The sequence below is a fragment of the Staurois parvus genome, unplaced genomic scaffold (genome assembly GCF_062004578.1).
Source record: "Staurois parvus isolate SC_StPar_1 unplaced genomic scaffold, SC_StPar_1.0 ptg000394l, whole genome shotgun sequence".
In the NCBI taxonomy this organism is placed as follows: domain Eukaryota; kingdom Metazoa; phylum Chordata; class Amphibia; order Anura; family Ranidae; genus Staurois; species Staurois parvus.
The window spans coordinates 7,743,579-7,768,638 of record NW_028318190.1 but is presented as its reverse complement, the minus strand read 5'-3'; the positions used below and the strand labels follow the sequence as shown (position 1 = coordinate 7,768,638).

Below are 25,060 nucleotides of genomic sequence, written 5' to 3'. Positions count from 1 at the left end.
TCTGCTTGTCTTCAGCAAACTGTTTGATGGTTTTCTTGTGCATGACCTTTAAAAGAGGCTTCATTCTGGGACTAATTTAATGCAGTGTGCGGCGTCAGGGGCGGACCATTTAGGCACTCGGGCACTGCTCGAGGGCCCCGGGTCAGTAGGGGGCCCCACGAGATGCCCCTGGTACCTTTCATAGGCTTTTTTGGGTGTGGTTTGAGTGTGGGCGAGGACACAGGGGCCCCATGATTTCCTATTGCCCGGGGCCCCATAAATTGTCAGTCCGCCCCTGTGCGGCGTATGGTCTGAGCACTGACAGGCTGACCCCTCCATCCCTTCAACCTCTGCAGCAATGACGGCAGCACTCATATGTATATTTCCCAAAGACAACCTCTGGATATGGTGCTGAGCACGTGCACTCAACTTCTTTGGTCGACAATGGTGAAGCCAGCTCTGAGTGGAACCTGTCCTGTTAAACTGCTGTATGGTCTTGGCCACCATGCTGCAGCTCAGTTTCAGGGTCTTGGCAATAGCATAAGCCATCTGTATGTAGAGTAACAATTCTTTTTTTCAGATCCTCAGAGAGTTGCCATGAGGTGCCATGTTGAACTTCCAGTGACCAGTATAAGAGAGTGAGAGCGATAACACCAAATTTAACACACCTGCTCCCCATTCACACCTGAGACCTTGTAACACTAAAGAGTGACATGACACCGGGGAGGGAAAATGGCTAATTGGGCCCCATTTGGACATTGTCACTTAGGGGTGTACTCACTTTTGTTGCCAGCGGTTTAGACATTAATGGCTGTGTTGAGTTATACAAGCGGTACTCTCACTACTTTACATTGTAGCAAAGTGTCATTTCTTCAGTATTGTCACATGAAAAGATAGAATTAAATATTTACAAAAATGTGAGGGGTGGACTCATTCTGGGAGATGCTGTATATAAAAAATATTTGCTTTGGGTTTAATGCCACTTTAACCACTTGCCCTCTGGAAGATTTACCCCCATAGTGTGTGAAAGCTATAGCATCTACAACAATACTGGAATTTACACAGCTTTCACTTTATGACAGCCTATCACATTTCTTGAGGTGCTAAAATACCAGGGCAGTACAAACACCTACAAAGTACCCCATTTTGGAAAGTAGACACCCTATGCTATTTGCCAAGAGGCCATGGAAGACCATGGACGATTTATTTTTTGTTCACAAGTTTTTGGAAAATGACAAAAACAAAATTTGTAAAGTTGTCATTTAAATGGTATATTGCTCACACATGCCATGGATATATTTGGAGTTACACCCCAAAATATATTCAGTCTTATAAGAAGAATGGTGAGTATTTTGCAGATCCCATTTTTTTCTCAGAAGGTTTTGAAAAATAAAAAAAGAAAAGAAAAAGTACATTTTTGTTTTCTTTCTTAATTTTCCAGACTTGTTGCCGCAAACGAGATCTGCAAAATACTCACCATGCCACTTATCAAATTCATTGGTGTGTTTATGTTCCAAAATGGGGTCATTTGGGGGGGGGGGGGGGAGTACCAGCATCTGGCTTACAGGAAACTAAGTACGGATTCATCTGGTCATTGAAGTCCACCCCTCCCAAGTTAAGGGTTTAGTCATGGACACAAAGGACACAACAACACAAGCTGCCGTGGAAAATTGGATGGTCATGTCTGCGTGAATGAAAGAAAAGGACACAACAACACAAGCTGCCGTGGAAATTTGGATGGTCATGTCTGCGTGAATGGAAGAAAACATCCCGTTTGTCATTTCACTTCACTACGAGCAATTCATCATTTTTAAGCAGGCTTTCTCCCCCTTTTTAAGTCGGGTATTTACAAGCCATTGGGGGAAGCCCTGGCAATTAGGTTGCATGGTGCCACATGTGCCAATTCTAAAATTGTACAAATGTCTAAATAGTGCTACACTTGTATAAAAATTGTCCACGTATGAGTGGTACCCCATATAGAAAAAGAGTGACACCAAGCCCCAAACTATCTTGCCACTTCCCATGTAGTCTGGGTATCTGGGGTGATCCACGTGACTGTCTTTTCCCTTGTAAATCTGAAAATTACATGTATAGCCTGTTGCCCTCTCACAGGTCTTATACATTTTGACTCCATATCTGGCACGCTTGCTGGGGAGAAACTGTTTGAATGGAAGGCGGCCAGAAAAATTAATGAGAGGCTCATCAACACAAATTTCTGGTTAAGGTGATTTACAAGGGGCTGAATTTTGTGGATTATATTCAGGGTCACCCAAGGACAATAGAGTGTATTGTCATTGAAATGCATAAATCGCATTATATTCTCATATTTATGCCTGGCTATGGCAGCAGAGAACACAGGCATATGAGGAATTGGATCTGTAGACCATTACAACTGCAACTCATTCTTTTTAGTAATGCCCATGTTGAGGGTTAGGCCCAAAAAAAACTTAAAATTTGGAAACCGTAAAAGTTTACATGTAATGGCTTGCCAAGGTTGATCTCGGGTTGGTGGTGATAAGTTGTTGTGTGTATAAATTGATTTGATCCACAATCTATCCATACAGATTTTCTGTGAAAAGCAGCTCCAAAAAAATCAAGGAGAGTAGTTAAAATCGCTCTTTCCACCTGAATCCCGGGTTGAGCAGTGAATGGGGGAAGTATGTGTACTGCAAAATTTGTGGGCTGCCAATCAGGATTTGCAATCACATCTGGAAGGACACTATGGGCTCTATGTGCCTTCTTGGCCTTATGGGAATTCTTGGTGCTTTGGGGCACTACTTGTGCTAGCCACCGCACCAGCTAATACTGCACTTATGGGATTCACCATGTCAGCAAGTGATACTGCAGTGCTGGTATGTAAAAGACCAGCATGGACTAGGCTGCTGATGCTCGCCAATGCACCAAAAGTTAGAGCGGCACTAGTGCTGGCACTTTGCTGCATATGAGAATCATCATGCAATTCTAACACCTCAGCAACCTGAGAATGGGATCAGGTATGCCTGACCTTAGCAGGGACCTCTACTGCATCGTCTAAGCTATCTGACAGGGTGCCGCTGCTCTCTACAGGTTCATATTCTGTGCCTGGTTCTGTCAGTAAGGCTTCCCCTTTGTTCTCATCTGACATACTCCAGTATCCTGAATCCTGTAGGCCTCTTCACTAAAGTACCTTTTGCTGGACATTTTTGGCCACTAAATTTATAGGTACCTAGTGCAACTCACGGGAAAAACAGCACCCAGCTGTCAGGGACAAAACATTTACCTGCTAGTGCTAGCAGAGATCAGGCCTGATCTTGCTAACCCTGCAGTTTTGTGTGCAATGTATCAAGTGACAGTGATCTACTAACATTGCACTTTTTTTGGGGGGGGGAGGATGGGGGGGGGGTTAAGTGTAAGGGCTAAACGCAGACGCTGGCAGGCTTATCCTGCTACTGCTGCATTTTTGGGGACACTATACTATAGTGAACGCTGGCATAGTTCTGATCTGATCAAACATATTGATCCGTTCAGACACTATACTAGCAATAGAAGTTTATAGTGTGTATGTGAGCATGTTCCTGGCAGTCAAAGGGTTAAACGTGATGGTAATGAAGTGGCGGCAATCTGACGCTATCTGGGTGGGATGCTAACTCACGCTAATGCTATCTGAAGTCGCCGGTGACACTAATACAGTGATCAGTAAAATGATCTGTACACTGTACTAATGACACTGGTGACAGGGCAGTGAATGGGTTAACTGGGGGGCGATCAGGGGTTTAAATGTGACCTAGCAGTGCTTTTACTGTGTGTGTGTGTGTGTGTGTGTGTGTGTAGTACTTTGACTCACGTGGATCTTTCTTCTCTCTCCAGGGAGAGAAGATTGCATCATTTCTTGTACCTGTGTAAGGTAAACACAGGCAAAGGAAGACCTCTGACTTGGTACAGCCGATCAGAAGGTCCAGGCCAAACATCATTGCCCTGAATCTGCTAAGTGATTGGTGCCGTACCGAATCACAGCACCGGGGGGCACATGCCCCCTGCCCGTGAATGTGGCGGGAGCGTGGATCATATACACATGTTTTTGCACAGGGAGTCCACCCTGTCGCAGTAAGACTGCTATAGGGCGGAAGGAAACTGGTTAAAAGATAACTTTATTTTTAAAATACATTATCATTTTTAATGCAATCAGATACACCAAGCAACTTTGCAAATGTAGCCTATAATTGTGTTTTTCCTTTCCCTATGGTTGGGGGCTGTCAGTATATGCTGGGATGACTGTAAACATTGGATTCTTTACATGCAGACTGTCTGCATTTATACATCACAAAGCATGGAAATTCTTGCCCCCTAACCAGCTGCACCAATAAATCACTGTGGAGTCTTCTGTGGTTAGAGTGAACTAGAGAGTGGATAATTTTTCCAGTTCACATGAGTGAATCAGGTTCAACTGTGAACCAGAATAACATTTCCCATTACTCCCTGGCTCAGAAAGAAACAGTCCGATTTTCTGCAGGTTCTGATTCACATGAATCAATTCTCTCATCTCCCTTGGAGATGTGTTATAGCTTAATATTTTAGGCAGGGAGTGCAATTTCTGATCACCATTTATTATGGGAACAGAAAAGAAATCAGTATTTATGGGTCCTGGCATTGAACAGATTAAACCAAAGAGGAATTAAATAGGTATGGTATGTGGAGCAGATAATTTTTTTGTTCCCGTTCACAGCCTGTTCAGTTACTGTGCAGACTGCAGGGAAGCTGAGTATAAACAATGCAATAGTTATATTACCTAATGTCTGTTATGACAGCTCTCAAATCAGGTTAAAAAAAGGAAGAATTAAAGTGTTACTAAACCCAGGACCCTGCATTCACTATATCTGGTCTCCCACAGTACACACAACATGGAAGTGCAATTATTTTAGTCAATATAATCTGCTAAATACCTTTCAGCAGTTAGAGCAGTCTTGTGACTTCTATCAGTGTCCAGCTGAGCACTGGTTAAAGCATGAAGGAGGAGTTTTCATTTTCCTCTAGGAGGATGCAGAACCTCTGACCTCTGTCTGGACAGTGCTGATTGGCCGTATGCTGGTCACATGCACTCTCCCAAGAAAAACAAACAAACCTCTCTAGCAATACACACCAAACTGAGCATGTGCAGACTCCACATGATGTCTTATCAGGAGATAAGAGGGGGACACTGGAAGAAGGGGAGGATGAGAGAAGTCAGAATCAAGCAGTGTTTTTTTACACAATGCAGAGGATTAACCCCTTATGTTCCACAGTGCGTATAACAAGCATGCTATACTGCATTAACAGACTGATTTACTGTTGTGAGCTTAGTAGCACTTTAAGTTATATTTGCAGAGCTCCTTGATTTCCTTGAATATATTAAAATCACTACTTTGTTTTCAAAAGTAATAGTATCCTTCACTTCTGATCTTTATATATTTATTAACAATTTTTTCACATTTACTGGATTTACACCAAGTCACTACCCTCATAGTCACATTCAGCCCATTTTATAAATGTAGGTCTATCCAGTTTTGTGCCTTGGTCAGGAATGATGTAAGATCTGTTAAATATTTTAGATGACAAATCCTGATAACTATTAAAAGACAGGACCTTATCAAATATTTGATATACCTTACATGTAAATACTTGTACTTATACAATCATTAAATCCATTCTGTTGACATGGAGGAAGATACCAATCTCACCACCAAAATGTTGTAAAACTGTCTACCCCTTCCCTCTCCCAACACTAGAAAAAAAGGATCAAAGGGCAACACATGTACCACTGTTGGGACCTAGTGTTCCAAAGGCCCTTGGGAAAAGTGGATACCTCCAACTCTCAGAAAGATATCTGCTCATTTATGAGTAGCCTGAGGCTTAAATAACAAGAACAATCATTAGCTTGTCTAGTGAGATTAGTTTATTTTGTATCCTTGAAATGACAGGAAGTTAAGAAGAATATTTTAAGAAAATAGCCATATGCCAAGTAGGCACAATATGTTTTCTCAAAACAGAGTATTGTTCCTGGCTGCTTCATACAGCATATATTTACAAAGAGATTAGATCCGTCAAACTACAACAGCTTTCAATAGCTTGGGTATAAAAATGAGAAGCAACGCTTGGAACGGACAATTGCTGAAGAGTGACAGATAAATTGAAATATGTGAATTTAATTTGTTCTGTTGGCAAAGGGTTTTGCAGACCGATGTAGTAGTTCAAAGGAGTGGATTGCATTGAAGGTCAGATAATGCATTTAGATTGTTTGTATGCTGAAAATAACATAAGGGTGGGAAAAAAAAAGGCTTCACAGATGGGAACAAATGAACAGCTAGACAATCATTCATTTGGAATATTTAAACTCCTAAAGACTTCAGTTTTTGTAATTTAATAATGCTGATTGTGGGTGGTTTCACATGGGTTACCACATTCACACCCACAAGTTGAGGGTAGTGGGGTGACCTAGCTGCTTAACCACTTGCCTATAGGGCACTTTCACCCCCTTCCTGCCCAGGCTAATTCTCAGCTTTCAGTGCTGTCGCACTCTGAATGACAATTGTACGGTCATGCAACACTGTTACCATATGCAATTTTTATAATTTTTTGAGACAGATAGAGCTTTCTTTTGGTGGTATTTAATCACCACTGGGTTTTTTATTTTTTGTCAAACAAACCAAAAACAATTGAACATTTTGAAAAAAAATGTTTTTTTCTTAGTTACTGTTACAAAATTTTGTAAATGAGTAATTTTTCTCCTTCACTGATGTACGCTAATGAGGCTGCAGTGATGGGCACTGATAGGCTCCACTGATGGGCACTGATAGGCGGCACTGATGAGGAGGCCCTTGTAGGTGGCACTAATGGGCATTGACAGGCATCACTTGTGGGCATTCACAGACATCACTGATGGGCACTGATAGGCAGAACTCATATATGGCACTGATAGGCGGCATTGATAGACGGCACTGATAGACAGCACTGACTGGCACTGATAGGCGGCACTGACTGGTACTGTTAGGTGGCACTGGCTGGAACTGTTAGGTGGCACTGACTGGCACTGATTCACAGCACTCATAGGCAGCACTGACTGACACTGATAGGTGGCACTGACTAGCACTGACAGTTGGCACTGAAAGGCAGCTCAGATGGGCACTGATATGTAGCATTGATGTGCACTGGTAGGCACTGATATGTGGCATTGATGTGCGCTGATGGGCACTGACAGGTGGCATTGATGGACAATGACAGGTGGCATTGATGGACACTGACAAGTGGAATTGATGTGGCTATACTGATTATCAGGGCATCAGTTTAGATGTCCCCTCTGAGTAATGCCGATTACCGGCTCTCCTCTCCTCACGAGCTGTCAGCTGACAGCTCATGAGGAGATGACTGCTGATAACCAGCATTTCCTTATTTACATGCGATCAGCTGTGATTGAACACAGCTGATCACATGACAGAGCTGAAGTCATCGGCTCTTTCCGCTGATCGGTGATCCGCTGTGTCCCAGGGATACAGCGCACCTCCGGGGCGCGCATGCGCGGTTAGAGTGGGAGGACGTCATATGACGTCCTCCCAGAACGAGAGAACTGCCTTGCGCCCGTCATTTCCTTATATGGGGGGCAGGAGGCAGTTAAGTGGTAGTAAACCTACCTTTTTTACTCTTACTTACAAGTAAACCTAAAATAACTCAAAATTAAATAAAAGGTAGGTGCTTGGCAAAACTCAATAAATAATTCTGTGCAGTAATAAGGAGAACATTCATATCAAATAAACAGTAGATAGTGCTAATCAATGTCCTCGAGTACATTCAAGTGTTCATAGAAGATCCTCACACACATGTCTATTAACTATTAAGCCAAATCTTCTTCCACAACTCACCAGTGCTCCACCACCGTGCCCAGAAAAAAATGCACACTCACCAAATGGTATTGGCCAATAAAGTAGCCCACGAGCATAAATGATCTTATATATATCGGGTTAGATGTCTACTCTATCCTTCCCAGGATTTTAAATCCCATCCACTTCATATGCTATTAGTCAATCTTCTCCATAATAACATATCTCAGAAAGAAATCCCAAGAATGGTCATTAATGGACAGGGGGAATGTTCCTTAGCCAGTGGTTCCTGCAGACCATCTCCCTGTCCTTCTGTTCCTCTTTGCAGCACTGTGTCTGTACAAATCAGTTTCACTTTCTTTTCACTGATGAATTGTGGAAGAAGATTTGGCTACGTTAATAGACACATGGTTTGTGAGGATCTTCTATGAACACTTGAATGTACTCATGGACATTTATTAGCACTATCTACTGTTTATTTTATATGCATGTTGGTATTTATTTATCATTATTACTGCACGGAATTATTTATTGAGTTTTGGCGAGTGCCTACCTTTATTTCATTTTTACATGTTGTGAGAGTAAATTTGCACTTAAAGGGGCAGCTCCCTAACTTAGTTTATGTTGGCTTTGCACCCACTAAACTCAGGACCTTGCATTCACTATATCTAGTCTCCCACAGTCCACAGAACATAGAAATACAATTATTTTAGTAAATATAAACTGTTAAATATATTTTCTTATCAGCAGTTAGAGCAGTCTAGTGACTTCTATCAGTGTTCAGCAGAGAACTGGTTAAAGCTTGTAGGAGGAGTTTTCTCTAGGAGGATGCAGAACCCCTGACTTCTGCCTGGACAGTGCTGATTGGCCCTGTACTGATCACATGCACTCTCCCAAGAAAAAAAAAACCTCTGCAGCAATACACACCAATCTGAGCATGTGCAGTGTCTCCACACCATATGTCTTATCAGGAGATAAGAGGGGGACACTGGAAGAAGGGGAGGATCATAGAAGTCAGGATCAAACAGCATTTTTACACAATGCAGAGGATTAACTCCTTAGGTTACACAGTGAGTATAACAAGCATGCTTTAAGGCATATACAGACTGATTTTACTGTTGTGGGTTTAGTAACACTTTAAAAGTGTTTTGTTATATCTGTGCTTTGCCAGAAATCTTGTGAGCTGATAACATCCTGTGCTCTCTAGCTGTACACAAGTAGGGGTTATGGAGATGAGAAAGGTGGAGCAGATGAGCATAGATCTGTGGGTTAGATTTACTAAAACTGGTGAACTCAGAATCTGGTGCAGCTATGTATGGTAGCCAATCAGCTTCTAACTTCAGCTTTTTCAATTAGGCTTTGACAATAAAACCTGGAAGATGATTGGTTTCTATGCAGAGCTGCATCAGATTTTGAACTCTCCGGTTTTAGTAAATAAACCCTTGTGTTCTTTGTAGTTCATCAGAAATGAAGTAGGCAGGGCTGACACCGCGTGTTTAGGAATTTAGAGCTGTGTTGTCAAAGAGAAAGGCGGCATAACATTACATTTCTGACATATCAATAGTTTTTCTGTACTTTCAACATCTTAAGAGGGATAAAACAAGGGGAAATGTGCATGTATTGCAGACATCTACTAAATATGTGTTTTCTTTTTTTTTTGTGGTGGCATACAATTTAAAGAAGAAGGAAAGCCTACTAACCAGGCTTTTAAAAAGGAGCTCCAGTCTTTGGTGAAAAAAAATAAAAGTCAGCAGCTACAGTTACTGTAGCTGCTGACTTTTAATAAACAGCCACTCACCTGTCCTAGGATTCAGCGGTGACCTCACCGCCGCAGCTGGGTTCACCATCTGTCTTGTGTCCCTGGCGCCAGCATGGTAAGTGTGGTCACCCACTGTGACAGCTTACGGCTTAATAGCTGGGTGCCCACTGTGAGCCAGCGCATTGTGAATGGCTAGCAGTTCTCTGGGACCTGTCAAGTGTCCCAGAAGACTGCATGGGGGGGGGGGGAGAACTTCCAATCGCCTAGATCGCAGCAGAAATGGGAGCGGTTACCTGTCAAAATTGGGTACCCTTTGAAAGGTGCCAATTCTTAGTGGAGTGGGGGAGGGGGGGGGGGCGTGAGCCTACACTTGGCACAGTCTGAGTGTACTGGGAATGAGCTGTGCAAGCAGGTATGTGTTTGGTATTGCACAAAAAACAGCATCTATGTCTTTATTGCTCTTCTGCAATAAACAGATGCCTGCTCTTTGTTTTTTTACTACTAGCAGTCAAGGTGTCCCAGTAGATTGTAAAAAATTTACTTTGTGAAAGGATCATTTATTTTATTGCTCTACGGGTAGGCTATTTGGGTCCCCCAAACAACCTCCATGTCCTGATTTTCTTGCTAGGACATAAAAACTGTTGGATGTTCATTCACAACATTGCAGGATTGAAAACTAATTTCACGTCCTAGCAACTAGGTTTGTGGGTTGCTAACTGGGAGTTTCTAAGCTAGGTTTCTGGGCCAACCCAAATGGATAGTTTACAAAGCTGCACACATTTTTAATATCTACAAGACCCTTCTGACTGCATGGGCTATTTTCTGGAAGAGGTAAACTTAAGCCTTTAACCCCTTGACGCCGACCACACACAAATTAGAGGCCTCACAGAACTGGGCTTTTTTTCTTGGGGCCGCTAATTTACGTACCTGTCTTTCAGCTGGTTGTGCGCCACACAGCACACTCCCAGCACATAGAACTGGGTGTCACTGAGAGCCCCGGGTCCTGTTCTAATGATTGGGACCCAAAACTCCGAATTCTGGGTCACCTGATTGCTGTGATAGCCTCTGACTGACTGTCGCAGTGATCAGTCACTGTGAAGTCCGCCCCCCTTGTTTTCTCTCGCTGAATGGAGGAGAGAGATACAATGTATCTATCTCTGTCCTTTCAGAGAGAAAAAGAAACAAGTGTGTGTAAAAAAATAAATAAATAAAAATAATAAAAATAAACAAAAATACCCAGATCAAGTTTTGATCTAGGACTGTGCCATGGTTAATGTTTTGGTCAAGGTCAGGGTCAGGTTTTTTTTTTGGGGGGGGGGTCAGGTTTATTTTGTAATGTTTAAATTAGTATCAGTTTCAGGTAGTAGCAGAATAAAAAAAAAAAAAAAACACATTGTGCACTATGGTTTCTGGGCTGTACTACGGGTACAAACAACAACTAACCTACACACATGTAGTATCGTTGCAATCATCAGGAGCAGGAGAAATTATTTTGGATTGTTCTTTGGTGGTATGTTATGGTAGTAGCAAGAAATATACAGCTACATTTAAAAAAGTTTTTTTTTTACTATTTTGGGCCAGTTTTCCTTTGGTAATAAAAAAAAAATCAGAAGATATCCATTACCATTTACCACCAAATGAAAGCCCAATTTGTCCTGAAAAAAACAAGGTATAATCCACCTGGATGCACAAAGTAGGTGTGATGATATGTACGGTTTTGATAACACATGTCAACGTTGCAAAATTGTGCTTAGGCATTAAGATTTGTTTTACCCTTAGGCATGAAGGGGTTATGTTTAGTACCACTTTAATCAAACCTTATAGAAAAAGTCAGTTGTATAAAAAAACATATATTGAGATAGGTACAGAGCATTGCTAACACTAACCATGATAGCAGTTCATGGCTTAGAATTAATCGAATACACCAATGCTTCTCTTACACCTTTCATTTTGAAAGTAGAATCCCCCATTTAGGAGCTAAGCAAATGGATCCTCAGTATTGATCATCACTTAACATTATAAAAGAGCTTGAATGGTTGAACTTACCAATATCAGGTACTTGGATCTGTAATGAAGAGTGCCAAATATTCCCAAGATGACTGCCATAATATGCAGGAAATTGGCTAATATTGGTGCCCACTGGTAGCCAAGGAAGTCAAAGATTTGTCTCTGTAGTGCAGCTGCCTGTTACAAAAAGAAAACCAAATCCCTGAAGTGAATGATCAGTGTCTCAGGCCAATAAAGTGGACAAAACAATTATGTCTACTTTACTGAAAGATTATCCCATAAAAGTGCTTTGTGACCTAACAATGTTACAAAAGCTAAAGACATAAGGCTGAGTGGTCCATAAAGTCTTCCCATATAATAAAATATTTATTAGGATCATCCATTGGGCCTGAAATATTATTGAATCGGGGGGCAGACACAGCATGTTATTTTACTATATCTATCAATGTATACATTATTTATATTAATATCTGTCCGTTTAAAAAAGGCTATTTATCACTAGAAGATCACGCTCAATGTAGTACCTAAAGAGTTAAACAAGAATACTATGGCAGAAGGCATGGGGTAATTAAAAAGCTTTTAACCACAGAGATATTCAAGTTAAATTGGATTATTGAACTGTAGAGCAGCCGGTCACCAGATAGTGCTTAAAAGTACTCTGGGACTTGACACATGAATATGTACAGGTATAGAATCTTCACCCCGGGATACTGCATTTTGTAGAAGCAAAGCCCTAAAACATACTGCTACTTAGCTAACTGACACAGGCAGCTAGGAGGAAGCAAAGATAATTGTTTTGGATTTTATAAATTTTTGGCATTTTAAACATTTTCAGATAAAGAATAAAATAAAAAAATTGTACAGCCCCAACCCCCACATAGACACACATACAAAATGTATGTGTTGGGGTACCTACATGAGAAAATGACAACTGCCCTACACATGTTATACTGTATATCATCACAAACACTGGAGTGAGAGTTCTAGGTCCATTATTCACAGTTAACATGATGAACTGAAGGGGCTTCTAAAGTGTCACCTATGGATAATATAAGGTTTGACATGTTGAGTATCTATTTACTCGGTGCAACCTCATCTTTTATATCTTATCGAAAAAATTGGGTAATTTATTGCGTTTATGTGTCCTAAAATCAACGTTTGTGTTTTTTTAACTTGAATTTTGTGTTTCAAAAACCATTGTGCTGATATTGTGTGATATATAAAAATTGGAACTATCACTATTTTATTCTCTAGGGTGTCTGATTTCAGAAAATATACACTGTTTGTGGTTTTAAGTAAACTTCAGGCCTAAGATAATTTTTAAAACATTTAAACAAAAAAAAGAAAAATGGCTCCAGGACTACCCGCTCTGCTGTTGCATAAGTGCGTGAACTTGTTAGCATTATTAAAAAAAATAATAATAATATAATTAATCGTTATATTGTACATTCCTTTAAAAATATTTGGCTAACATGTATACTTGTACTTAATATTTGGACATCAATCAGGCTTACAAAAACTTAATAAAACAAAACATTTTTTATTAAATTATTCCGACCCTTAAAATGACAAAAAGTCAATGAACTTGAAAAAAGTTTTGGCATACATTACTTCACTTATCCATATTATTCACAGAAAAAATACCATTCTTTACAGCTCTATTACAAAATTAATTTCCAGAACCATACACGTTAACAATTTCTATGCAGTGGTAACTGTAGGGTAGTTGTGCCAGTTTGGACATGTTCTGTACATGTAATAGCTGGGGATACCACTGCATAGAAATTGTTAACGTGTATGGTTCTGGAAATTATTTTCGTAATAGAGCTGTAAAGAATGGTATTTTTTCTGTGAACAATATGGATATGTGAAGTAATGTATGCCAAAACTGTTTTCAAGTTCATTGACTTTTTGTCATTATAAGGTTGGAAATAATTTAATAAAAAATGTTTTTAAAAATATATACAGTTTGCTATATGATTGCCTTTAAAATCCCAAGGGAAAAGGGTTTTTTCAAACAATGTGATTGTTTTTTCATTTTTTCAAACAATGTTGACAACCACACCCACAGTCAGAAAAACCTTTCATTTTCAACCATCCTCTGCCCTACTGACACTGTTCACTGCTCTACTGACTGACACTGTCCACTGCTCTACTAACACCATCCACTGCTCTACTGACACTGTCCCATGCCCTACCGACACCATCCACTGTCCTTCTGACACTGTGCTCTGCTCTACCAACACTGTCCCATGCCCTACTGACACCCACATCTGCTCTACTGACACCATCCACTGCCCTACGGACACGGTCCACTGCTCTACTGACACTGTCCCATGCCCTACCGACACTGTCCTCTGCTCTACTGACACCATCCACTGCCCTACTGACACCGACATCTGCTCTACTGACACCATCCACTGCCCTACCGATACCAACATCTGTTCTACTGACACCATCCACTGCCCTACTGACACCAACATCTGCTTTACTGACACCATCCACTGCCCTACCGATACCAACATCTGTTCTACTGACACCATCCACTGTCCTACGGACACCGTCCACTGCTCTACTGATTGACAACGTCCACTGCTCTACTGACACTGTCAACTGCCCTACTGACACCATCATCTGCTCTACTGACACTGTCCCATGCCCTACAGACACTGTCCTCTACTCTACTGACACCATCCACCGCCCTACTGACACCGTCCTCTGCTCTACTGACACCATCCACTGCCCTACTGCCGTGGATGACCTGCTGCTTGGCTCACTTCTCCTTTCCCAGCAATGAATGCAAAGTGTTCTCTGCTTGAGCAAGGTGGAGATTATGACATCACCCTCTCACCTCGCCACATAATCCAATCAAAGAACACTTTGCAATCTTTGAGGAGATGCAAATCGTTCTCTGAATACACCAGGCCAAGCGAGCAACCTTTTCAGTTCACTAAACAGCAGGGCAGTTGCTTGTCACAGGACCCTGAAAGTAGCTGGGATCACTGCACACATGGTGCCTATTACAGCAATTTCCAGATTTCACAGGGATCAGCCAGGTATGGCATATTGGTCAAGGCTGGACCATTGTACAGATGTAAAAACAGCCATACCTAAGCTTCACCTTTAGGTTTTAGTTAACTTTCCCATGATCCCATGCAGCCTGTCTGCCTAGGAATTAAAATTATATGTAATTCCAATCACTAAAATCTCATATAATCAATAATTTTTTTTAATATGCAATGTGCATTAAAATAATACTTGGTGATCCTGCCATGAAAGCCCCTGTTCAGGCACTTCCTGTGCCTGCAGCTACTTGGCATAGGACCTGCAAGCTCGTGAGGATCATTGTAATAGCAGTGCCTATTACAGTGATTCTTCACGTCCAGAGGGGTCGGCCAGGTATAACATATAATAATATAAGTGAAAAATTCCTATAAAAAAACGAAAAACCAAAAACACAGACCAGTGAAATATACAGAAAAACAAAAAAAACAGAGATGTGACTCAAACAAATAATAATTAAATAAATAAACAAAGTCCAATCAATTAAATGTTCTTCTGTGAACCCTCCTTAAGATAATGACCACTGTGTGCAGCTGTCACAGAACTCCAGTGCAAAACATCCTCTACCATAAATCTGCTCACCTCCAGGAGTGTGACCTCACATTTTACAATGTTTTGGTCTAACTGCACTTTTGGTCCTAAATATATGGACTCTGTAGATTAACTTGCTGAATAATGGCTCCCAGGATGCCCCCTCCAGATAACCACCTTAATCTCAGCTGTATTCCTCATAAACAAAAGCTCAACATAGTGCTTTATCCTTTAAAAACTTTTATTGCACAATAAACATAAGAAATGCACTCACATTCAGTAGGTGCATAACCGCACCAGGTATGATGAACATTCAGTAGAGTACTAATTATGCACAAGAGGGCAGTATCATCCCCAGCAGCATAGACCCATCAAGGCTCCAAAACGTCACTGCACAAAGTGTAATGCAAGGCAAAGCACGGGCCCTATGTATATATGTAATTGCCTCCACATATGACAATCCTGGAGCGGTGTGGATTACTATTATTGCTGTTTCGATTAATGATAACGTCGTGACGTCATCCGCACGCTCCTCCCCTACATGTTTCGTCACCAATCACGTGACTTCATAAAGGGGATTTCTTTTTCTCACTTGCATTTCACTTATCAAACGTATTTATATTTTTGTATTCACCATAGTAAGCGCTTGAGTTTTTATTTGTAATTTTCAGGTATGACATATACCTACTTACATTGGTCCAAGCTGAACCAATGTAACTGTCTAAAAATAAACATACCTGAACTTCAGCTTTAAATAAAAATAAACTTGTACGCATTCTGACTTTATTACAGTAGCAGTATTTCCTGGATAGGGCTTATTTCATGGAATTGCTCTTTTAGCAAATTATGATTTCCAAAAATTCTAGGACCTGGAATTTTGACGCAGAATTTTATGTGTAGCGGATTATAATGGTGCTGCATGAGCTTGATTGTATGTATCATTGTGTAAACAAAATCAGCAGATTCTTTGTTCCACTATTGCTTCTATATATGTTATTCTGGAAGATTCCCTTAACTGGTGAAACTAAGGTTTTGTTTTCCACTTGAAGATTCCCTCAGTTGTCATCTCTTATTAAAAGCTATAGGGAAAAGGGCATTTGGTTGCCATGGTAATGCTGAAATTAGCCTCTATCCTCCTCAGCATAAATACTGCTAATATGCGTGTGATGACCCTGATCTGTGACACAGAAGACTCCCCTTATGAAAAGTAATTACTGTCACTATAGTAAAATGCCTTTTATATCCTTTTGTTGGTACTTCTTGATTGAAAAGAAAAACATATTGTTGCCTACATATAGAGGAAGTAAGTGAAGCCAATTACTGAACAACTAATACTTTCAAGCAAACATTGTGACTGTGATATAATCCTAAATGTCTTCAATTAATCTCTGTATTCTGAGTACAAACAGCATCTCAGAGGGTCACTGGGTATATACATCCTGAAGCCAGTTCTGTGTAACTTCCTCTCTCTCTGCTTCTTGTATTAGCACTCACATTTACATTTTGAAGGCAACTTTGGATCTGACTGAAGGATGGGAAATACGTGTTAGTACCAGTGTTGTTTTACAGGAGACTTTCTGTATGTGATAGCAGCAAAGAGCCTGCAGCGCGTGTGTTTCAGAAAAAAAAAGCTGGTCATTTCTCATTCAGTCTCAAAGACTGAACAAGAGAAATCACTTGATACCGCCATACATGCTAAGCAGTGTGGATGGATGAGTCTGCAGTGCCAGCTATTGTATTCTGACAGCCAGCAACCACAGCTGTCAGAATACCTGAACAGTGACTGCATCTGATTGGATGCAGACACTGTTAGCCCTGGAATTTTCTGCCTGTCTTCTTTGACAAAAGTCGATTGAAAAATCAACTTATGTTGAGCTAGACAGTATTGACAGGGCCACCCAATTTAGCAGGGATCTAACCAAAATTCCAGCAACAAGTAGTCTATTCTGTACCCTCCTGCCCAACATCCTTTGATCTCAAAATCAGGAACCCAGCAGAGATTGACAGCCAACTAGCGGATGCATCCAATCAGCTGGGCACCACAGCTGTCAGAATACAACATCCAGCTATGCCAGACGTGTCAAGCTGGCGGCCCTCCAGCTGTTGCGAAACTACAAGTCCCATCATGCCTCTGCCTTTAGGAGTCATGCTTGTAACTGTCAATCTTGCAATGCCTCATGGGACTTGTAGTTTGTCAACAGTTGGAGGGCCGCCAGTTTGACACCCCTGATCTATGCTGTTTAGTGTATAAAGCCAGCTTAATGCTGCCCATTGTTGGATCGAAATCTGGCCAATTCAACAGGGACTAGACGAATTTCAATCCATCTATGGTTGTTCCCACTGGTCAGGAGTCAATCTAACAGATCACTTCTGTGGAATAGGACTGATGGAAAAATCTGCTGTAGCTGCAGATCATTATATTTTGACAATGAAGGAGTCCCTGCTGTCAAAATACAATGGCACAGCAGGGAGGATTCCTCCATCTACTTTGCATGTGTGGATGGGGGGAACCCCTTAGTTTTTTTTACCGATCAGCCAACCGGCTGACTAAAAAAAAAAAATGAACCGTCTATGTGCGGCCTTATTCTCCTGCATCACTAAAAAGATTACCAAAGAGATGGGACTGGGGTGGACCAGAATACTATAGAAAACTGAAGTACTAAGTCTGAGTAGATAGGCTGAGCTCTCTGTATGCATTTTGAGGATTTTTTAATCTGAAGTATAACTTTAACAGAACACAGGAAGGGTGTTCTGTGCAGACTGTGCCAATGTGTGCCCTTGCAGGCACTGCGTATTAGATGGGATACTGCACCAAGACTGTTATAAATCACGATGGTCTGATTATGTACTTCTAAAAACTATGCTCTTTAAAGTGGAGCACAGACATAGAAACTATTTATTCTAGTCGGTCAATTCTTTTAATGTAGACCGCTTCCCTCCCTCCAATTAATCTCCTTTTTTTCTGCTTGCTGCAAACCAGTGGCAAATAAAGGCTGAGAATGAAAAGTGCAAATGAACAGACTCAGTGGACTGAGAAATGAGAGAAGTGAAAGCTGCACAGACAACAGTCACAGACATAGGGAACAGTACAGAGATTCAAAATGGGGACAGCAAATACAGACAGGGTGTGGACAGGGAGATTTCCAGACATAATACAGCATATAGCATTCTGGTAGGTAAAAGGATATTGAAATGGATACTACAAACATCTTGACAAGCTACAGATTACATGAAGACCTTTAACGCTGAACTCCAGGGAGATATAAAATCACCAATAAATGTATTTACGTATTCATTAAAAAATAATTTCATACTCTGAACAGCTTACGTTCTTCCTATCTCTGATTCTACAGTCTAGACGGCCAGTGTGTCTCAACCCTTTTTTAGTTGTGGCGCCCTTTAAAGGTTTGCAAATCTGGAGGCACCCCAGTCTAAAATGTAAAAAATGTAAATGTTACTTTTCAATGGGAACAATAACATAACCTCCAGTGACAATAAAGCTTTGGGGGTTTTTTTCTAAAATAACAAAAATGTATATACTTACCTGTTCTGTGCAGTGATTTTGCACAGAGTAGCCCCGATCCTCTTCTTCTTGGGTCCCCACTGATGCTCCTGGCTCCTCCTCCTTGAGCAGTGCCCCCAGAGAAAGTGCTCGCCCTGGGGGCAGTGCTGCATGCTCGCCGCCGAGCTGCTGCTCTATGCGTCGATAAGACACATAGAGCGCAGCTCAACCCCGCTCTCTCCTCACTGGCTCACTGGCTGTGATTGAAAGCAGCAGGAGCCAATGGGTTCTGGCTGCTGTCTCAGCCAATAAGGAGGAAGTGTCCCCAGACAGCAGAGGCTGTCGAGAATGTTGCTGGATCAGAGGGCACAGGTAAGGATTTGGGGGGGCCCACTGTACACAAAAATTTTTTTACCTTCATGCATAAAATGCATGAAGGTAAAAAACCTTGAGCCTTTACAACCACTTTAACTTCACAAGCCCCCTTCACAGCAGAAGTTCCTCCATTACAACAGAGCCCACTTCGTATCAGAGTCACCCCTTTGCACAAGAGGCTCCCCATCAAATCAGAATCTTCCCTTTTTGCTAGAGTCATCCACTCATGTTAGAAGCCCATCATCACAATCAGTCAACCCATATATCAGAGGCCCCTCTATACATGGGAGCCTCCATCACATCAGAGTTACCCCATCATCACAGAATCTCCCCATCAAACATCCCCCAATCATAAACATACTCTTGCACTGTCATAGTTATCCTCCTTTCACTACTTACTAAGTCAATAAACTACAACAAGCATTGGAATAAAATGTGCATATGCTTACTTCGGTAAAAAAAGGGCCTTTTAATAGGGTGTTAAAACTGTATGCTTGTTTCTTTGCATATAAGAGATATGACAATACAATATTTAAAAATTTTCCATAACATGACCCAACACTGTCAGACAAAATCCAAGGGTTAAGTTAAGTTACCTACAGACATGAGATCTTCCAAAGTTTGGTCATCTTATATTGATCATACTGTGTCTATGGGCAGTTTGCAACCACCTGGCTGACCAATCTCTAGTGAGCAGTTTGTATGGCTGGATAGTACCACCAGGGCCACCCACAGCTCAAATCAGATGAAATTAGAGCCTGGCACGGCCAGGTTATCATTGCAGCATCTACCAAAAACATATCACCTTTGGATGGACTGACCGTTTAAAGCCAGCTCAGTAGGGTTTAGGCTCAGAAGTTCTGCCGGTTCAGTAGGGACCGACCCAGGGGCGGACTGACAACTCATGGGGCCCCCGGGCAATAGGGGATCATGGGGCCCCTGTGTCCTTGCCCAAACTCAAAAAAGCCTATGAAAAAGGTACCAGGGGAATCTCATGGGGCCCCCTACTGACCCCGGGTCCTCTGGCAGTGCCCGAGTTTCCAAATGGTCAGTCCGCCCCTGGACCGGCCATATTCCGATCCATGTATGGCCAAGGAGGTTGTACAAAAGTCAATCTATAGACTTGTCTGTAGAGTCGCAGACCCTGTCTGATTTTCCCCACTCAGTCAGTGCTGCTGTCTATAACAGTGTAATCTGATGGCGATGAAGTCTCCCCACTGTCAGAATACAGTAGCTCAGCAGGGGGGATTCCCCCATCCACATTGAGTGTGTGGATGGGGGAATCAAGTAATTTTTTTTTTTTTGCTGGTTGAAGGAAAACAAAGACTCATCTATGGGCTGTCTAAGTCTGCTCTTCTTCAGTATGAAAACCCAACACAAAGGCAGCTTTCTAATTAGGCAAATTAGGTGGTCGCCTAAGGCCTCGCCCTCACAGGGGTCTTGCAGCTGCCTCATTTGCCTAACGCAGCCGGGCAGAAAGCCTCTATAGCTGCTATTCACTTTCACGGAGCCAGCAGCGCAGTGCCCCCTTCTGCTTGTGCCCCCTCCCCTCCTGTGGTTCCCGGGATCTTTGCTCTTACCAGAGCCCAGGAACACTTCCGCCAGCTAGGGGAGGGAGAGCGCTGTGAGTACCTATCCATGCTCTGATCTCACATGCAAACAGTGAAACCAGAAGTGACAGTGACAGAAGTGACAGTTACTTCCAGTTTCAGATGCACCCTTTCCTGGCCAGTACAGCCAGCGGAAACATCTAACCAAGCTGATCTGTGCTTGGTTAGATGGTGTGAAGGGCAGGGGAGACATTGGGGTCTATTAGAACTCTAATGTCTCCATAAAGAGTACCTGTCACCTGCCCAATGCTATCACATTGGGAAGTTTAATAACCCCTCGTGATAGCAATCAAGTAAAAATATATTAAAAGAAAAAGAAAAAAGTTTTAAAAGGTGAAATTATAATAAAATATATTTTTTAAAAAATTGCCATAACCCGCATTGCCCCGCACACCTGGCATACACAAACGCAAGCCCAGGATGTGCACATGTAAGTAAACCGCAGTCGCACCACACGTGTGACATATCACAGCGAACATCAGAGTGAGAACAATAATTCTAGCTCAAGAGCTCCTAGTTAACTAAACTGGTGGGCTGTAAAGGCTTTTAAAGCGTCTCCTATGGTAATGGTAACAGTTGCTCATATATCATGTGACGTATGTGAAAAATTTGCAAATACCAACTTTTTATTCTTCTTTCAGAAAATATATAATGTTCTGGGGATTTAAGTAATTTTATTGCCAAAACTCAGCCTGCTCTCCTCCAATGATCAGACTTCTCCTGACACCCCCCTCCCTGAACAGCCATTTACTGGGAAGATTATTGTACTGCTGTTTGTCCTCCCCCAGCTCTTATGCAGCTTAGAATAGAGGGAATGTGATCACTTAAAAAAAGGGGAAAAAAGTGTTTATAATTTTTTTTATATTTATACACAAATGTTTTGCCTTTCATCTCTATATAAAAATGAATGGGTTGTGTTACAAGGTGAGGGTTTACATATACTTTAACCACTTTCCCTCTGGAAGATTGTACCCCCTTCATGACCAAGCCATTTTTTGTTATTTGGCATTGTGTTAATTCAACTGACAATTACATGGTCATGCAGCACTGTACCCAAATGAAATTTCTATTCTTTTCACACAAATAGGGTTTTCTTTTGGTGGTAATTGATCACCACTGGGTTTTTTATTTTTTTAATATATAAGCAAAAAGAGACCTAACATTTTGACAAAAAACCCCAATATTTTTTACTTTCTGCTATAAAACATATCAAATAAAAAATAAAGTTACATTTTATTGGATTTTTACATTTTTTCATAAATTTAGGCCAAAATGTATTCTGCTACATATTTTTGATGAAAAAAAATCCCAATAAGTAAAATGAATGGGTGAGTTTGCTTTGAATATTAACAAGGAATTAAATAGCATTTTTGGTTTGTGGTGCTCAGATACAGTGCAGTTCCTCTTTAAGCTTTGGCAATAAAACCTGAAAGTTGATTGGTTTCTAGGTAAAGTTGCACCAGATTTGGCATGCTCCAGCTTTAGTAAATAATCCCCTTTCATGTCCAAGTGTTCTTCAGGAATTTCACTAGAACTTTGTCATTCTTTAAACTCCTATAAATGTCAGTGTATTAAACCTACCCCTGTAAATCATGTTTGTGTTTCATACTGTATATTTGATTGGTATGTGTGAAAGTTATAGAATATACAAACTATGGTATATATACTGGAATTTTTTTAAAAAATTTTAATTCTAGTAATGGCGATGAGCAGCCACTTATAGCACTTAGAGCAGCCATCACTGTGATAGCATGGCGGACATTCTGACAAGAACTGACACTTTTGACACTTTGTGGGAACCAATGAGACTAATATAGTGATCAGTACTAATAATATACACTGACAATATATTAATGACACTGCCTGGGAAGGGATTAACATCTAGGGGCAATAAAAGGGTTAACTGGGTGCCTAACAGTGCTTGGTGCATTCACTGTGTGCTGTTATTACTAAGGGATGTGCCGATTTTTATTCCCTTCTTTGCAGGGATACAAAAACCGGCTCATCCCCACTGACAGGACATTTACATTTACAGTCACAGGTCTGTCCTGTCTCTCTCTTAGCTGTTCAGCAGGTCCCGGTTGTTAGTGGCTTGGACCCGCGGATTGGCTTGTGCTATGACTAATCACAGCATAGCTGGGGTGGCTACTTACCCGGAAGAGCCGAATCACGTATTAGATATGTGATCTGGCGCAGGAAAGACGATCGACCGCCGTGCTCCTACATGAGATGGTCGGCAAGCAGTTAATGCCTAACTCCAGGCTTCTTGTGACTTTAAACGGTTTGTTAGGACCAAGCTGGTCCAAAAGAACTATTTTCTTTGCTAACAGATGTGCCCGCTGTGTGCTATGTATAAACTGAATTAACATCACAATATACAGCGCTGTATCCTAGCAGCGGTATGGGGACTTTACATCCTGCACCTGGAACAAAATCAAGTCAGGCTGAGCACTGCCCATCATTCACAGGAAGCATATATTTCATCAAGGAGTACAAGGCTTTCTCTGTTTGGCTGAGGTAGAGATCATGGCATCATCTGCCCTTCTCTTCACCTCAATCAGTGGAAGCCCTTATGCATTGATAAAAAAAAAGAGTTCCTGTGAATGGCTGAGCAGCGTCCAGCCCTATTCAATTTTGTTCCAGGATGGTAAGTGGCCATACTGTTGCTGGAACACAGTGCTGTGTACTGTATGTAGATGATGCTACCTACAGTTTACACAGTGCTGACAGTGGGCACTTCTGTTAGTGAAGATAATAGTTCCTTGCACCAGCTTGGTTCAAATCAGTGCCATCTTAATAACATCATGGGCCCCTGGAAATGTAATGAACTGGAGCCCCTACTAGCCTGCATCAACTGTCCCCATCACAGTGCCCCCTTACATCAAGTGTCCCCTTCTGTCAGGTGTCCCCATTACAGTGTCCCCATACATCAGGAGTTCCCATCACAGAGCCTCCTTACATCAGGTGTCCCCATCACAGTGCCCCTTATATAAAGTGTCCCCTTCCATCAGGTGTCCCCATCACAGTGCCTCCTTACATCAGGTGTCCCAATTAGAGTGCCCCTTATATCAGATGTCCCCTTCCATCAGGTGTCTCCATTACAGTGTCCTCATCCATCAGGTGTCCCCATCACAGTGTCCCCATCCATCAAGTGTACCCATCACAGTGTCTCCATCCACCAGGTTTCCCCATCACAGTGTCCCAATACATCTAGTGTCCCCTTCCATAACACGTCCCCATCACAGTGCCCCCATCCATCAGGTGTCTCCATCACAGTGCTCCCATATATCAGGTGCCCCCATCCATCAGGTGTCCCCATCACAGTGTCCTAATCCATCAGGTGTCCCTATCACAGTGTCCCCATACATCGGGAGTCCCTATCACAGTGCCCCCATACATCAAAATTGTGCCCTCCTTTCCCCCCTTGTACTCACAGATCACAAATGCTGCACCTGCAATGAAGGCAGCTCCTCTCTCCTCTCCCACGCTAAGACTGGTGAGTTCTCAGTGCCGGCTCTCTATCGCCTCTTGCAGGAGAGAGGGGAAGCTGAATCCTCTCTCCAGCAGAAGCCAGCTGCTGTGCCTTCTGACAGGAGTAACATTTTAGTTACTCCTGTCAAAGAGGAGCAGATTAAGCAACCAAATAGCTAGTCCTCTCCCCCAACACAGCATCTGGGCCCCCATCTTGTCCAATCTCTGATCATGCCCACCCTCCCTCCAAGCACCTGGGTCCCCTGGGCAGTGCCCAGGTGTGCCCATTCATTAAGACTGCCCTTGTCCAAACAAACTATTTAGTCACAAGAAACCTATCTATTGCTTATTACTACTTTCTATTCATTCAATGAAACCCAAGAGAGAATCTGGGAAATACAAGACATTTGGCAGGAATGCAGCAGATACATATTATAATAAATAATACTTGCCAAAAATATCACATTTGTCATTTTAGATTTTACTTTCAACTAGCAAAATCTGACACTTTTTTTATGGTCGTAAATCATGTTTTTAATTAAATGTAAGTATTATCTTTGTGATTTCTCAAGTTTGGTTATAGTTTGCCCTATGTGTTTCTGTGATTGGGTTCCTCTTTTTAGGAAAAAGACCTCATGTGTTCTTTGACAATGAGCTAGAAATGTCATGAAGCTTATTGTGCAAAGCCAATTTCCATAGTTTTCATAAGATGTATTCGCTCATACAGCTGCTCCACACTGCAGGAACTGGGAATTCCCAGCAAACCAGAGCATCCAGGAAGAAACTCATTAAGCATATGTGGCTCTGTGTTATCTTAGCCCTATTCACCAACAACCCCTGGGTTTATAGGCAGAGACGTTCATGTAAATATGTTTACTGTCTCTCTAAAGCCTAGTATACACCATCAGAAAATTGTACAAAAAATACTGCTTTCGAA

General features: G+C 41.7%; 1 protein-coding gene across 1 annotated transcript in view; it reads right to left on the bottom strand.

Annotated features, from left to right (window-relative positions):
• The window catches only part of NKAIN1 (sodium/potassium transporting ATPase interacting 1), a 75,540-nt gene that overhangs the window by 26,690 nt on the left and 23,790 nt on the right, over nt 1-25,060 (bottom strand). Inside the window, exon 2 of the mRNA XM_089686301.1 lies at nt 11,611-11,748. Coding sequence (XP_089542427.1) covers nt 11,611-11,748 — 138 coding nt within the window. The remainder of the gene's footprint in view (nt 1-11,610; nt 11,749-25,060) is intronic.